The sequence below is a fragment of the Frieseomelitta varia genome, unplaced genomic scaffold (genome assembly GCF_011392965.1).
Source record: "Frieseomelitta varia isolate USP_RPSP 00005682 unplaced genomic scaffold, Fvar_1.2 scaffold_483, whole genome shotgun sequence".
NCBI lineage: Eukaryota > Metazoa > Arthropoda > Insecta > Hymenoptera > Apidae > Frieseomelitta > Frieseomelitta varia.
Genome location: NW_025110238.1, coordinates 191510 through 204290, shown reverse-complemented (window position 1 = coordinate 204290; position 12781 = coordinate 191510). Strand labels below are relative to the sequence as shown.

Sequence of the window (12781 nt, the reverse complement as noted above, 5' to 3'; positions counted from 1 at the left end):
TCGCGTGTGCGATTTCTCAAATTGTCGCGTGATAATTCTTATTCGCCGTCGTAGGAGGGATGGATGATCGCAAAGGGGGACGTCGGGACGTTGTTGAAAACTGTTTGGATAAAGTTCCACGCTCTTGTAAGAGCGATAAATCGATATCTCTTAGGCGACGTTCTTTCTCTCCTTCTCTCATTTTTTTTCACGTTGCATTTTCCGCGTCCGTGTTATTCCTCGACGATCCTTTCCTGGTGGGGGGAAACTTTCCTGGGGGAAACCCGACTCCCTGGAAAAACTTTGGTTTTAAGCTGTTCGAGCTGCAAACTGTCATTGCCTATTTACCGGTCGCGATCCTCACCAGAGGGGGTGCACGATGAAAAATTTCCGGTTAAAGTCGCAAAGTGAACGCGAAAAGCGACAGAGAGAAAGAGAGAGAGAGAGAGAGAGAGAGAGAGAGAGAGAGAAGCGAGATGCATCTAACGGAAGTTTGGTGTCCGGAATTCTGGCTTTCAAGCTATTCGTAACCATTAAGCGGCTAATGGTTATGGTTATGGCGATCGATCGGGTTTCGCGATCAACGGCGTACACCAGGACCCGATTAAAAATTCACGGTGGTGTGTATTAGGCGGGGACGGTAGGTGTCAAGCTCGGACTTGCTCGGTGTTCGTCGTTCGCAAAAGCTTGCAAACGAGTAACTTTCGGTTTGTCTACCCGGCGAAGTCTCTGAACTGGCGGGTGCTGTGAATGAAAACAGCCCGGGGCTGTTATCACTGCGATATCGTTCCGGCGTCGTTCCAAGCTCGCACGCCGCGCACAAACATCGAACGCCATGATCTGTTTCCCCTTCGATTTACGCGCCGTGAAATCTCGATCGGATAACAAAAGTAATAAAACAGAAAAATTTTTTCGAGCCTTTCCACGGGAAGGAAAGGTGCGAAAACTGCAACAAAAATAAGGAAAAGGAGAGAGAGTCGTGTAACCTATATTCGCGTCGTCGAATAAACGGAAGGAATGAATCCTTTCGGGGCAATCTGAATATCTCGGCTATCGCGAGGAGTTCTATCTTGGTAATTACCTCGATGTAACCGCTTTTTGCATGGGATCCACTTGAATCGAGAGATCCTCGGGATGCATGGACCGTATCATACCCCTCGAGCAGATGGAGAGGGAGAGAGAGAGAGAGAGAGAAAGAGAAACGAAAATCAAGTTAAGGAGGAGGAAAAGAGCAGGAAGAGAGACGACACCGAGTTCAGAATCGACTAGTGAAAATGCACCAGTTAGACGAAAGGGCTTGTACAGGATACTGCAAAGTAGAAGATGGCTGAAGGTTCTCGATGCGCGTGGGCACGATCAGCCCCGGTGGTGAATTTGCATTGTGACCGGAAGCTTCGTGTTTGAGCTGCACTGCACAACTCCCCGAGCTGCATCTGCTTCGATGTTCCCTGCGCTTTAATCCTTCTGGAGAATCGTCGATACTCTTCCCACACCCTCCCTGCCCCGATGCAAGGATACCCGATCGTTACGTTTCATCCGGGTCGTTAAATTAACGAACGGAACGTATCGACGGAGGAACGGAACCAAGCCTTTCGAGAGTCACGAAGTCGACGTTCGAAACGAACGCAAGAGGCAAAGACGGAGAGAAGATCACGGAGAAATTGCCGGGCAACTTTTGTTCTACTCGGCGTCTACTTCGCCAAGTGGCTATCGGGCGGCAATCTTATCGCGACATTCTGCTCGATATCGCCAAACGAATTATTGAAGTTGTTCCGTCTCGCGAGCTCAAACTGCGTATCGATATTCCTCTGGAGGTTCCGGTTATCGAGCGCGTCGGCGATAACGGAATTTTTCCTTTAATTTCCATTCGTTGGACGATCGTCTGCTTTACGATCTTCACTTGGTGCCGCGACGGACTGAGTTTTCAAGTAACAGCGGCAGTGACGTCAATGAAAAGAACTTACCAAGGACAGGAATAGAGATCGATTAGAGGAGACGAGAGAGAGAGAGAGAGAGAGAGAGAGAGAGAGACCGAGCGGTTCGCTTTGTACGACTGAACTATTATAATCGAACTAGCCAGATCCTCGTCAAGTTTCCTCCTTCTGTAGGAAATTGCCGTCGAACAAGCGGCTCAAACGAATATCAGACACACGGAGTGAGACTCCGACGTATTTCCAGCTTCTCCCCGTATTTCGAAGCAATCTTATCTCGCGACACCGATCTCTAACTACAAAACTCTCTCTTTCTCCTCTCCTCTCTACCCCTTCGCCACTTCGCTCCTCTAGGTCGCTCTGCATCGCAGCGACCTCCAACTTCCGCCGAAATTTGCCCCATACTGTGTGTGTTACTCTTAAAACTTCGTGCTCGCTCCAACTTCCGGGACTGTAACCCGGAAAATCCATCGGGAATCTAAACGCAGCTCTACCCCCGTTACCATTATTTCCAACGGTCGCCAGTTAGAGGGCAGATAGATAAACGTACCGGAGCTTCGTTACCGCAGCTTCCTTGGCCAATTATTCGCCGTAATTAGCCACCTAAAGCGAGCCTAACTGCGGACGTGTCCAGCCACTGTCCGTCCGAAACTTCGCCGTTGACGCGTCGTTGCGTTGATGTCGGACAAGCGGACGACAAACGTTGCGATTAAATCAAATAGCGAGAGAGTACGGCGGGTGAGGGGCAACAGGCGAAGTCCCGGCTGCGTCCTTGGCCGAGGAGGGAGGAAATCCAATCTTGCGTTGGAAGAGGAAATGGAAGGGCACGGGGTGAAAGGGGGGAAGGGATGGTCCCGTCTGAATGGAAAACGAATCACTCGGAAAAGTTTTTAGTCGCGTGCAGATCAACCCGTCGACGCGAGAAAGTTCCCGTTTATTCGGTATAATCCGTTCGAGAGGGAACGACGTCGAAAGAGACAGAGAGAGAGAGAGAGAGAGAAAGAGAGAGAGGTCGAATCGAGTAACTACGATCGAGTTTTTAGCGGAACGTTCGAGAACGAGGTCGAGGAAAGCGGGACGAGAGAGAGAGAGAGAGAGAGAGAGAGGGAGGAATTAGGAGGAAGGAAGTTTGGAGAAAGGGGTAAATGAAGGAGTGAACGAAGATCGGACAAGGTCTGAAACGTCAGTTTATGCGTCCGACGCAAACGTAAACTTCCGTTTGACGCGTGGATTGCGCGTTGAACTGGCGATCCGCTTGGATGACACAATGTAATCATTGGCGGCGGTGGGGAGAAAAGTTGGGAAAAGTTTCACAGAGATGGAGAGGAGGAGGAGGAGGAGGGAGAGGATGGAAAGTAGGAATGCCGGCGGAGCGGGGGTTGGTTGGTGTCGGGAGTCGCGATGAAATAAAAGTTGCAAAATTTAACGGGCGCTGCATTCAATCAGCGTTCGTTTGTGATCAAACGAACACAGTTTCTTCTTTCGTCGGCTGAACTTCTTCTTGTCCCTCTCTTCCCCCTTTTTTTTACGCCGGGCGCGTAATTTCGCTATCCGCCTTTCGTCTGAGTAAGTAAGAGGTTCCCTAACTATCCGGCGGAGATGTAAGGTCGAATCGTTGAGGGAGTTTGTCTCGACGAACGATCTCGATTTCGGAGGAATACAAAAGGATACGGTTCTCGTCACTGGTGAGTTTTTTCTAGCCGTTTGTAACGCTGCCGGTCGGCGAAATTCTCATAAACTCTACGTGCGTATATGCTCGACGAGGGCCCCTTTTTTTTCCACGTGTAATACCACAATTCGCGTCGGCTTAGGGGCGTACACGAGAGAGAGAGGGGAGGCGGTCGTTGCACGTTAATGTGTGTACGCGGATACTCGAATAGTCCCCTCAGACTCTAATTAACTCGGATATTGACCAGAGCAGCTTATATCAGCGTGTGTGCACGCGGTAACGCGGGCTTTTTGCTCGGCGCGGCGTTCGGTCGCGGTACACAAAACCGAGGGGAGAGAAACCGGGCAAAAAAGTGGCTCCAATTTATCAGGCTCCTACGGTTTTTATCGGCGCGCCATTTTTACGTGCCTCTCCAGCAGCAGAGGGGAGGGGGCGTAAAACGTCAAAAACCTCGCAATCACGAACGCACCGAGACGTGACATCGGTACGCGATACGATAAGAGCTCTTTTCGAATGCGTAACGAGAATGCGTACCGAATCGCGTTATTCGTTCGAGAAACATCGAAACCTTTTGTTCGTATCGAGTCATGCCTCGTCCTCTCGATATCGACGATGCGCGAGTCGATGTTGTCTGTTGAACGATCTCGATGGACGACGAAACGTCGAAACAGTTTAAAAAAGGAAAAGAAAGAAAGAAAAATGAAACTGCATCGGCGAAAAGGTATCTCGAGTGATGAATGTTATTAAATAAATCGACGAAATTGAACGCCAATCGTCCATTTCGATACTAACGTTAAAAATTTTCTAGAGAGATTTGGAATTGATCGAGTTTGAAACTGAAACATCACGATGAGCGATAGTTTAGTTAGGAGATAACTGCATTTGGGCGAGCCAGCGGTTTTAGAATACCAGACACGTCCGTTCCAGCCTTATCAAACTCGGATCAATTTATTGCTATCTCACTCACCGCTTTTCGGCGTTGGAAAGATGTTGTAGGCTGAATCTCGAACCCAGGACGTGACCGCCACGTACTCCTTAACGAACGTTGGTATTTCACACCTGAGCACTCCGGTATTTCCAGGCAAAACGTAGGCATCTCGCACTTGGACCTCGTACTTTTGACGTACCACTGGAAGAAAAGCAACGTTTTCACGTTATTTTTCAAGAAACTACTTAGTACAATGATTAACTCTTTAACCGCGACGCTGCGACTGTTCATCTTCACTACTGCTTGTCACATTTACTTGTTACTTCTTTTCTACTGGCTAAATATTTTCAGAGTATACTATATTACTTGGAAAAATAACGAATGAACAAAATTGTAAAACTGATCGCAAATTGAAATAAATAAACACTTGAATATGCAGCAAAGGAATAAGTTTATACGAGTCAATTCGCGATGCGATTATGCGAGCGTACGTGTGTACGAGAACACACGAAATTGAGACTGAACGGTATTGAGGAAAATACGGAGATATTGAAACAGTCGCTGATATTCGGCTATTTGCAGTTGCTACGTTACACGAAACGATAAATTCTGTGTCGGAACTATTTAGTAAAACAGTAAATGTGTTATAATAAGAGAAATTTGAAGGACATGTATATATGCCTTTCGTAAATATTGAATGACATGTGAGGACGTATATATACGCCTTTCGTAATCAAGGGATTAACGTATTGCATGAAATGATGCAGCGTTTATGGAACGAGGAAAAGAGAAAAAGGGAGACTGCTCGCGACGAAAGAGACAAAATCCAAGGAAAACTGATCCAGACAAATTTGCAAGAATACGTATTTTCGATTCGACGATTCTATTTTCAGTCGCGGTACAATTATCGTCAGAATTGTTCCCAAACCGTCAAGCGATTCGCACTCAGACGATCGATAAAGGCGAAAACAGAGTCTCGAAAGTTCAACAGTTTATGGCCAGATGTTCCGTTTCTCGTCGTTAACTCCAATAACGTATTACGCATTTTCTATTACAGACTCGTTATTCTGCCGACGAACAACGCGGCTTTTCAACCCGTCTGCGAACCGCGCTTTCGGTAATTAGTGCCTCCCTCTCGCGTTCTCTCCAACCCTGCTCTCCGGCTTTCGCTTGCAACCTACCCCTCCCCCACTCCCGCCCCCTCGTTCTCCTCTGTGCAATGCAACTCGGCGATTCTTTCCAGAAATTCCCCCGATTCACGAGCCGCTAAACGCGATAAGCGATTCTTGCCAGAACTTCAGGTCGCGATTGTTAGTCGTCGCAAAGCTGGTGAAATCTTTCGTTCGTTCTTTGTGCGCTCCGGCGGTGTTTATACCCTCTCCAGTTCGTTCCCTCGTCTCGTACACGAAACGCAGCAACACGTACACCGACAACGAAGGAACGTTCGTCTGTTTCCGCTGGAGAATATTCACGAACGAAAGCGAAAGAGACGAGAGAGAGCTGCATCTTGATTTTGGCAGCGAGTGCCAGCCAGAGTTCGAAAACGACGACAAATGTGGTTGGCTCGGCGCTCCCGTGAAACGGTCGATTACGTTTACGAGCGGAAGATAGCCAACTGCCGGGGACACGGTCCGATAAGAGGAAACCACCTAGCGAAAGAGCGCCACGAAAGAGTTGCGCGACGATCGAGGCGCTAAATGCCCACCGTCCGATACCAACGAGACGCGACGCTAAATCGCAGCTTTTACATTCGCGGCTGGAGAACACGACCGCGCTGCTGCTGCTGCTGCTGCTGCTGCTGCTACACGCTGTGTTCAATGGCGTAATTGCCGGCTACGATACACCGGAAACGTTGCTCGGCAATTTTTTGCCAGATTACCGCCGCCCGTGTTTTCTGGTTCAGAGTCCGAGAAGCACTCTTTGCCCGAACGATTTTGTACACTTCTTCGCAAGAAGCACTCCGCTCGCCGCGAGATATCCCGGGAACATGGTGCTCTCGTTATCGCGGTCGGCGATTAATAGGGCAAGCATAACGCAGAAAATTTCTACGAGATGGGGGGAAACAGATGGGAATAAATGGACCACGAATTTTCACGCAAATTCACGTTTTCCCGCGAGGACAACCAAACCAGTTTATTTTCACCGTGTAAATCTGTAGCATCATCTTTGAGCATCTCTTTACGAATAAACGTTTCTGCATGCGAAAGCATAGAAAAGTCCGTGAAGCCCAGAAGCAACGAGAGGGAAGGGAAAGAATCGATAACGCGTCGCGAGCGAGCAATTTTCCAAGAATCACGCGGACGAAAGTGAAAGATGATGATGCACGGTTGATACGAAGAAAGAAAAGGCAGAAATTTCCGCGGGGAACAGAATGGGAATAATAAAACGGGAGAGGATGGCGAAATTGATGGTACACGAATCGTGATAAAAATAGCGGAGCAATTCGTCCAAGAATCATGTAGATGTGAGTGAAAGACGAACGGAGAGTGGAGGAGCCAGGGGAAAAAGCGTAGAGTCCGGGGTAAGGGAAGGGAGATGGCGATCGGCGAGGGAAGCAAAGAAATAAAGAAATACTCACCGGCCTTTACCGTGATTTCACGGCCCAACACCCTGCCGACGCTGTTCGACGCTTGACATCTGTAGACCGCCGAGTGGACGTCGTGCCGGTAGGTCTCCGCGCCGAAAGGCAAGAAATACATCGAACCGTTCACCAGCATCTCACGGATGTGCGGTATAGGGAGGACCGGCGACTCGTCTCCCATGAGCCAATCGATCCTTGGCAACGGGCTGCCCTGGGCCGAACAATGGATCATAGCCCCGGTCTCGTTCGAGAATTCGACCGACGAGCGTGGCTCGGAGATCAACACCGGGCCCTGACTGTCCAACACCACTCCCCGTCCTGTAACATGGATCGCGCGGCGTGTTCCGTTTAGAAGGATCGACGTTCGGGCACGCGGAAAATTGAGAAGGCTTTTGGCAAGACGCTAATGGAACACCCGGGGCCGAGATTGCCCGGCGTTAATTTCTGTGAAATTGTATTAGCCGGAATTTCGGGGATGTCGTCGGTTTGCCGAGGGAATTTACCGAGGGTCAGGATATATCGATTCGGGCCTGCGAGTAAGAACAACGGACTGTTTGCCGCCGCGTTGAGCAAGTTTCCACCGTTTATAGAACTGTCCGCGCATTATCCGCGCGGCTGTACATACGCGGGTAAGGGTATTTTACGTCGGTGAGCTACGTACGAAAGTGGAGAAACGTTTTATACGTCCCGCGGGAGACATCGTTCTCGTTCAACAGCTCTTGGATGCAGCCATAGCTCCGCACTCTGCTGCAAAGTAGGGCCGCCACTTTGCTTCGTGACAGATCGCTGTGATTGACTGTTTACGGGAAACTTTCGATGATATCGATGCAACGAGGTGGAGAATATTACGATTAAAGTTCTTCTCCTTCTTGCTTCGCATAGTTCCGGAATGAAAAATTGATACGGAGAATCTATTTCGAGAGAGACAACCGAGCGATGATGTTCAATCGTCGAACGCTCGGGCTTGATCGAGGGCGATGTGTCTAAATAAACTATACAGACCTCGACGGAGAGAAGGCTATTCTTCTTTAAACGAATTAAATAATTCATCGGAAGGCGTATCGAATCAATAAGGATATTCGACCGGATAAAGAAACAATTGCTTTCTCAATATTCTCTTGGCCGCCCCAGGTAAAGCTTGGAGCGGTCGCTTTGCAACTCCTTCGATATATTCTCTCCGCGCAACTGTGTGGTAAGCAGTTTATATTGCAAAACACACGTACGTATACGTACGTGTACGCACGTACGGGTATATCCACTCGATAAACGCCGGAGGACTTCTGTTTTGTTATAAAGCATCCAAGGGGCGGAATACCCGTACCAACGATGCGCGGCAATAACCGCGAGATTGATCATATTCGATCTTCGTCTTCTCAGTTATTGCGGTTTGCGCGCGAAATCATTTGCATTCGTCGCTCACTTCGTTCAAGCGAGCGACAATGTGAAAAATATCTCAACGACTTCAAACAGATTTATGTATAACTCGTTTCTTAACGTCTAAAGTCGTTACTTCGAACCAGCTCGATCGCAAAAGGCGATTTATGTATAACTTATGTATAACTCGTTTTTATGTATATACGTTTTATGTATATACTCTATTTTTGTATAACATTTATGTATAACTCGTTTCTTAACGTCTAAAGTCGTTACTTCGAACCAGCTCGATCGCAAAAGGCGATTTGATTTTTAGGAAACATCATCGAAAAATGTGTTGCAACAACGACTGGATCTGGGTGTTTAGAGTGTGTGTAATATGTGTAACGCGGTACATCTAACCGAAATTTGTGAACTGACTTGGTGAAATATCTCGGAGAATCAAATTTATTGACAATCAGACGACGTGAAAGTTCAATCGTTTCTAAAACTAGCCAATCAGATTTAAAAGACGAGCTGTTTAATTGCTCTGCTGTAGATCGTCTAAAAATTAAAGCATCGATGAGGCGATTGATGCTAATTGTTTCTAGATGATAACAAACCACAAGTTTGCTGGGTCAATGACCGTTTTCATCTACGTGATACTTCTGAGCTCTGATTTCGTAAATATTAAGCGAAAACATCCAACGGAAACATAAACTAATATAAACCAAGATTCAGTGTGCAAAAATGTTCAACATTCTAACGCGCTAACAATGTGGTTATTCGTATACTGCTCTCGTGCGACTTTCGCGTCGATCGTTAAACGCGGAAGAATAATAAAACCACTCGGTTGAGATTCACTGCATCCAAATATAATGACAGCCGAAGCTTCTTGGGTGGGCGACGATAAAACGCGCACGTACGCGTTGAATGGAGCGCAAAACGTCGCCCCTCTCGACATCGCGTTCCGATTGCAACATTTATTGCACTCCCTCGCCCGCTCCCGAACCGTATCATTTCCTCTCCGGAGCGTTTCCTCTCTCGTTTCCTCTTCACAATCCCACGTGTCTCTATATCAACGGATTTCTCCCCCTATCTATCTACCTACCTACCTACGTCGACCGTAGGCAAATCTGATATATCGTCCGAAATTTCAGTACAATGTTTTTCACCGATTGGTTCGCCAACGCGCGCGTGAAACGCATTACGTGCTAACGATGATTTGACAAGCATAATGTCGGTAGTTACGGCGCGATCGTGAAAGCTCTCCGGAGCTTTGTCGCGCGCTGCAACGTGAACGGTGAACGCAGTCGTGTATGCGCCGGAAAGACGTTTATGTTCGGCGCTTCCTGCGCGCGATGCAGCTGCGTCACCAGTTTACAGCGTTATGCAGCGTCGCCATCTAGCTCGCGTTTATACATGCATGCTCCAGCTCGCTGCTCTCCGCCAGCATACACGCATGTACGTATGCATCTATCCTCACACGTACGGACTGGATCGTACAGTGTATTCGGAATAGAGAGTGCAGCACATATCGCGCGTGCATCGGTGTATCTGCAACGGTTCCCGGGGACCGTTCTTCCTTTTCCCATGGCAGGTGAATGCTCTCTCTCTCTCGCTCGCTCGTCGAAACGACGACCATGGAAAACAGGGTTAAATTAGTACGCGCGTAACGTAGTTTGTCGCTGACAGTGAAGACCGCCGTAAAACGGTTATTAAGGGGGAACTATGCCCGGCGTAAAGGAAAATTCTGTCTGCGTCGTTCTTCTTGTTTACCAGCAAATTCAATAGACATTCCGTCTAACTCGATAAACGGGCGGGTAGCTCTTTCTCGGATTCTTTGTTCCCCCGCTTTATCGTCGGGAATCGTGGACGGATATAAACGCGAGATAATGACTCTTTGACGCTCAGCGTTCGCGTTTCACGCTTCTCGACGTTGCAAGGCATTGCGAGAGATATTTTTCGCCCGGAATGTAAACTCCAGGTGGAGGTGTAAACTCCGGTTCGTCGAACGCTCGTTAACGTTAATTAAAAGGGTCGTCGGGAGCGATTCTACTTCGCGATCGAGTAAGCAGATTAAAGGAAATAGTCCGCGGCCGAGAACGCCAACGACGAAAGGACGACACGGGTAGACAGATCGAAATCAATCGAAATTATTTGCCCGTTCGACCGTGTCCGCTTGTATTGTAGCGAGCGTTTCAATCTCTCGGCGAACGCGAGACGAACAAAAGCAACGTGAACGTACGATCCAATTAACGGACTGGAATCGTGTAATTCTACAAAGAGTCGATTAATTCAGCAACGCCGCATTTCCATAAGTAAGCCTGCTAAACACGTTTCCCTCCTTCCGCTGCGTCTGCGATACACAGCGCGCGAACGCAGCCAACCGATCCGTCTCTTTAGTCGCCGTTTCACGCACCAGCGAATAAACAAATTAACGGAATAAGGTAAAACTGCAAATAAACAGATCGAGAGAACGCGGATGAGCGAACACGAGAATATAAACAAAGGAGAATCACTGCCGCGTAAATCTCCGCCGTCTTGCCATAAATTCCGCTTGCGATCGTTCGTAACATTCGCGCGGACCTTTTTTTTTTTCAATTTCTCTCCGCTCGTTTGCTCCCCGTCTTCGTTGCTTTTAAAAGCCGCGTGTTTGTCCCGGAGATTCGTGACACGGTCACCGGCGCTCCATACAGCTCCCCCTATATTTGTAACCGACACTTGAAATCCCCTTGTACAACTTTCAGCAAAAACGCGTTCAATCTCGTTACGAGCGATGTACCCTCGAGCGTCCGCGCAGTAACACGTGTTACACGCGCGGTTACATGCGACGTACCGGAGAAAAACCGGATCTGCGACCGGGAGGTACCTCATTAAGGGGAGGAGGCGCTGGAATCGCGAAAACGCACGAAAACCAAACATCGAACGCGTTTACGCGCTCTGTCCAGATATTCACGGGCAGTGGTTTCGCGGTGAAAGCAGAGGATGATGAACTCAACGCGCGTAATTCCACGCCATCGCGTTTTTTTATCTTTCCGCGCGGACGCGTGCAACGCGCCAACGCTCGCCTCTCATAAATGCAGCTTCCTTTGTCTCCCTCTTTTGTCCTTTCTTTCCTTTTCTTTTCCCTTTTCCTATATCGTTGCCTCGGGCAATGAGGAGGCAGAACAGAGAGACAACACGGCGCGAAGCCAAAGGAACACGAAACGCGTAAAAACTATCGGTTCAACGAATCGCGCGAGAAATATACTCTTCCTCTGCCGGAACCGGTCGTATCAGGTCGGACAAAGACGCGATCTGAAAGTTCGCACACACCGTAAATACCGTAGCGTGTCTGTATTTCGGCGTGCACGTCTGACCAACTGGCCTTTATATTACACCGCGCGAACACCCGATTCCCTCCGCATCAGCGCTCAATAGAGATTTCAACCCCCTTTTCATTCGCCCCGTTCCGCGCTGCCCGAATTCCCGCGCGCCACTATTCCCCTCCGTTGACTATCTCGACAGGTCAACTGCGAGATCGAACTCGACGTAACGATAATCGGCGTCGTTATCGCCGCGTACTCGAAACACGAATGCTGTAATCGTTCGTCCCCTCTTTCGAACAGTGACGAATTTCTCGCATGAATACGAACGAACTACGCGAAATGAAACGTTGAAACAGCGTTCCAACATTTGACGAGGTCGATACACGCTGCGTCGAGGCGGATAGGAGAGTAAGACGCGTTGTCGAGGAGTATGAAATTCATCCCTCGACCGGCGAGCATCTGCTGCCACGCGCACAACGGCGCGCGTAATACGTGGCTTCGCGGAACAGGATTGAACGCGGCTTAATTAATCACGGCGAAATTCGGCGCTAAAACTTGTTTGCAGTTGCCCCGCCTCGGGCGACAGGGTTAATTTTGCTTATGCGAGGGAATATCCGGGCAGAATTTAGAGCAAACTTCCGTCTGTCGACCACATGTGGAAATTGTTCGCTTCCTTCCTTATTTCCTTTCTTCCCAATTTCTTTTTTTCTTTCTTTTTTTTTTTGGTCCTTTTAGAATTTCGCTCCGCGATAACGCTCATTTTTCTCCTCTTTGTCTCTCTCTCTCTCTCTCTTTCTCTTTGGATCAATCGATAATTACGTAACAAGGGGGAGGGTGGTAAAATTCGATGCGTTTTGCGCGAGTTGCTTCCGGTGTTACGTAATCGTCGAGTAACTACAGTTGCCAGAGACAATTATACGCCGACAATGTGCTTGCCGCAATTACGAGCTGCTATCTCTCTTTTCCACGACTCGACGCAACTATTTGCCGGTGTGTATTTGCCTGGCATTTACAGAGTGTCTGGGAAAA

The 12781-nt window shown here is 48.5% G+C and overlaps 1 protein-coding gene across 5 annotated transcripts in view; it reads right to left on the bottom strand.

Moving 5' to 3' along the window:
- Nucleotides 1-12781, bottom strand: part of LOC122532917 (Down syndrome cell adhesion molecule-like protein Dscam2) — a 187235-nt gene that overhangs the window by 68232 nt on the left and 106222 nt on the right. For 4 of the 5 annotated variants that reach the window (XM_043662107.1, XM_043662108.1, XM_043662109.1 and 1 more), the window contains 2 exons: nt 7086-7406; nt 4547-4708 (listed from right to left, as the gene is read on the bottom strand). In XM_043662107.1, coding sequence (XP_043518042.1) covers nt 4547-4708; nt 7086-7406 — 483 coding nt within the window. The remainder of the gene's footprint in view (nt 1-4546; nt 4709-7085; nt 7407-12781) is intronic. The other variant, XM_043662110.1, reaches the window with a different exon arrangement.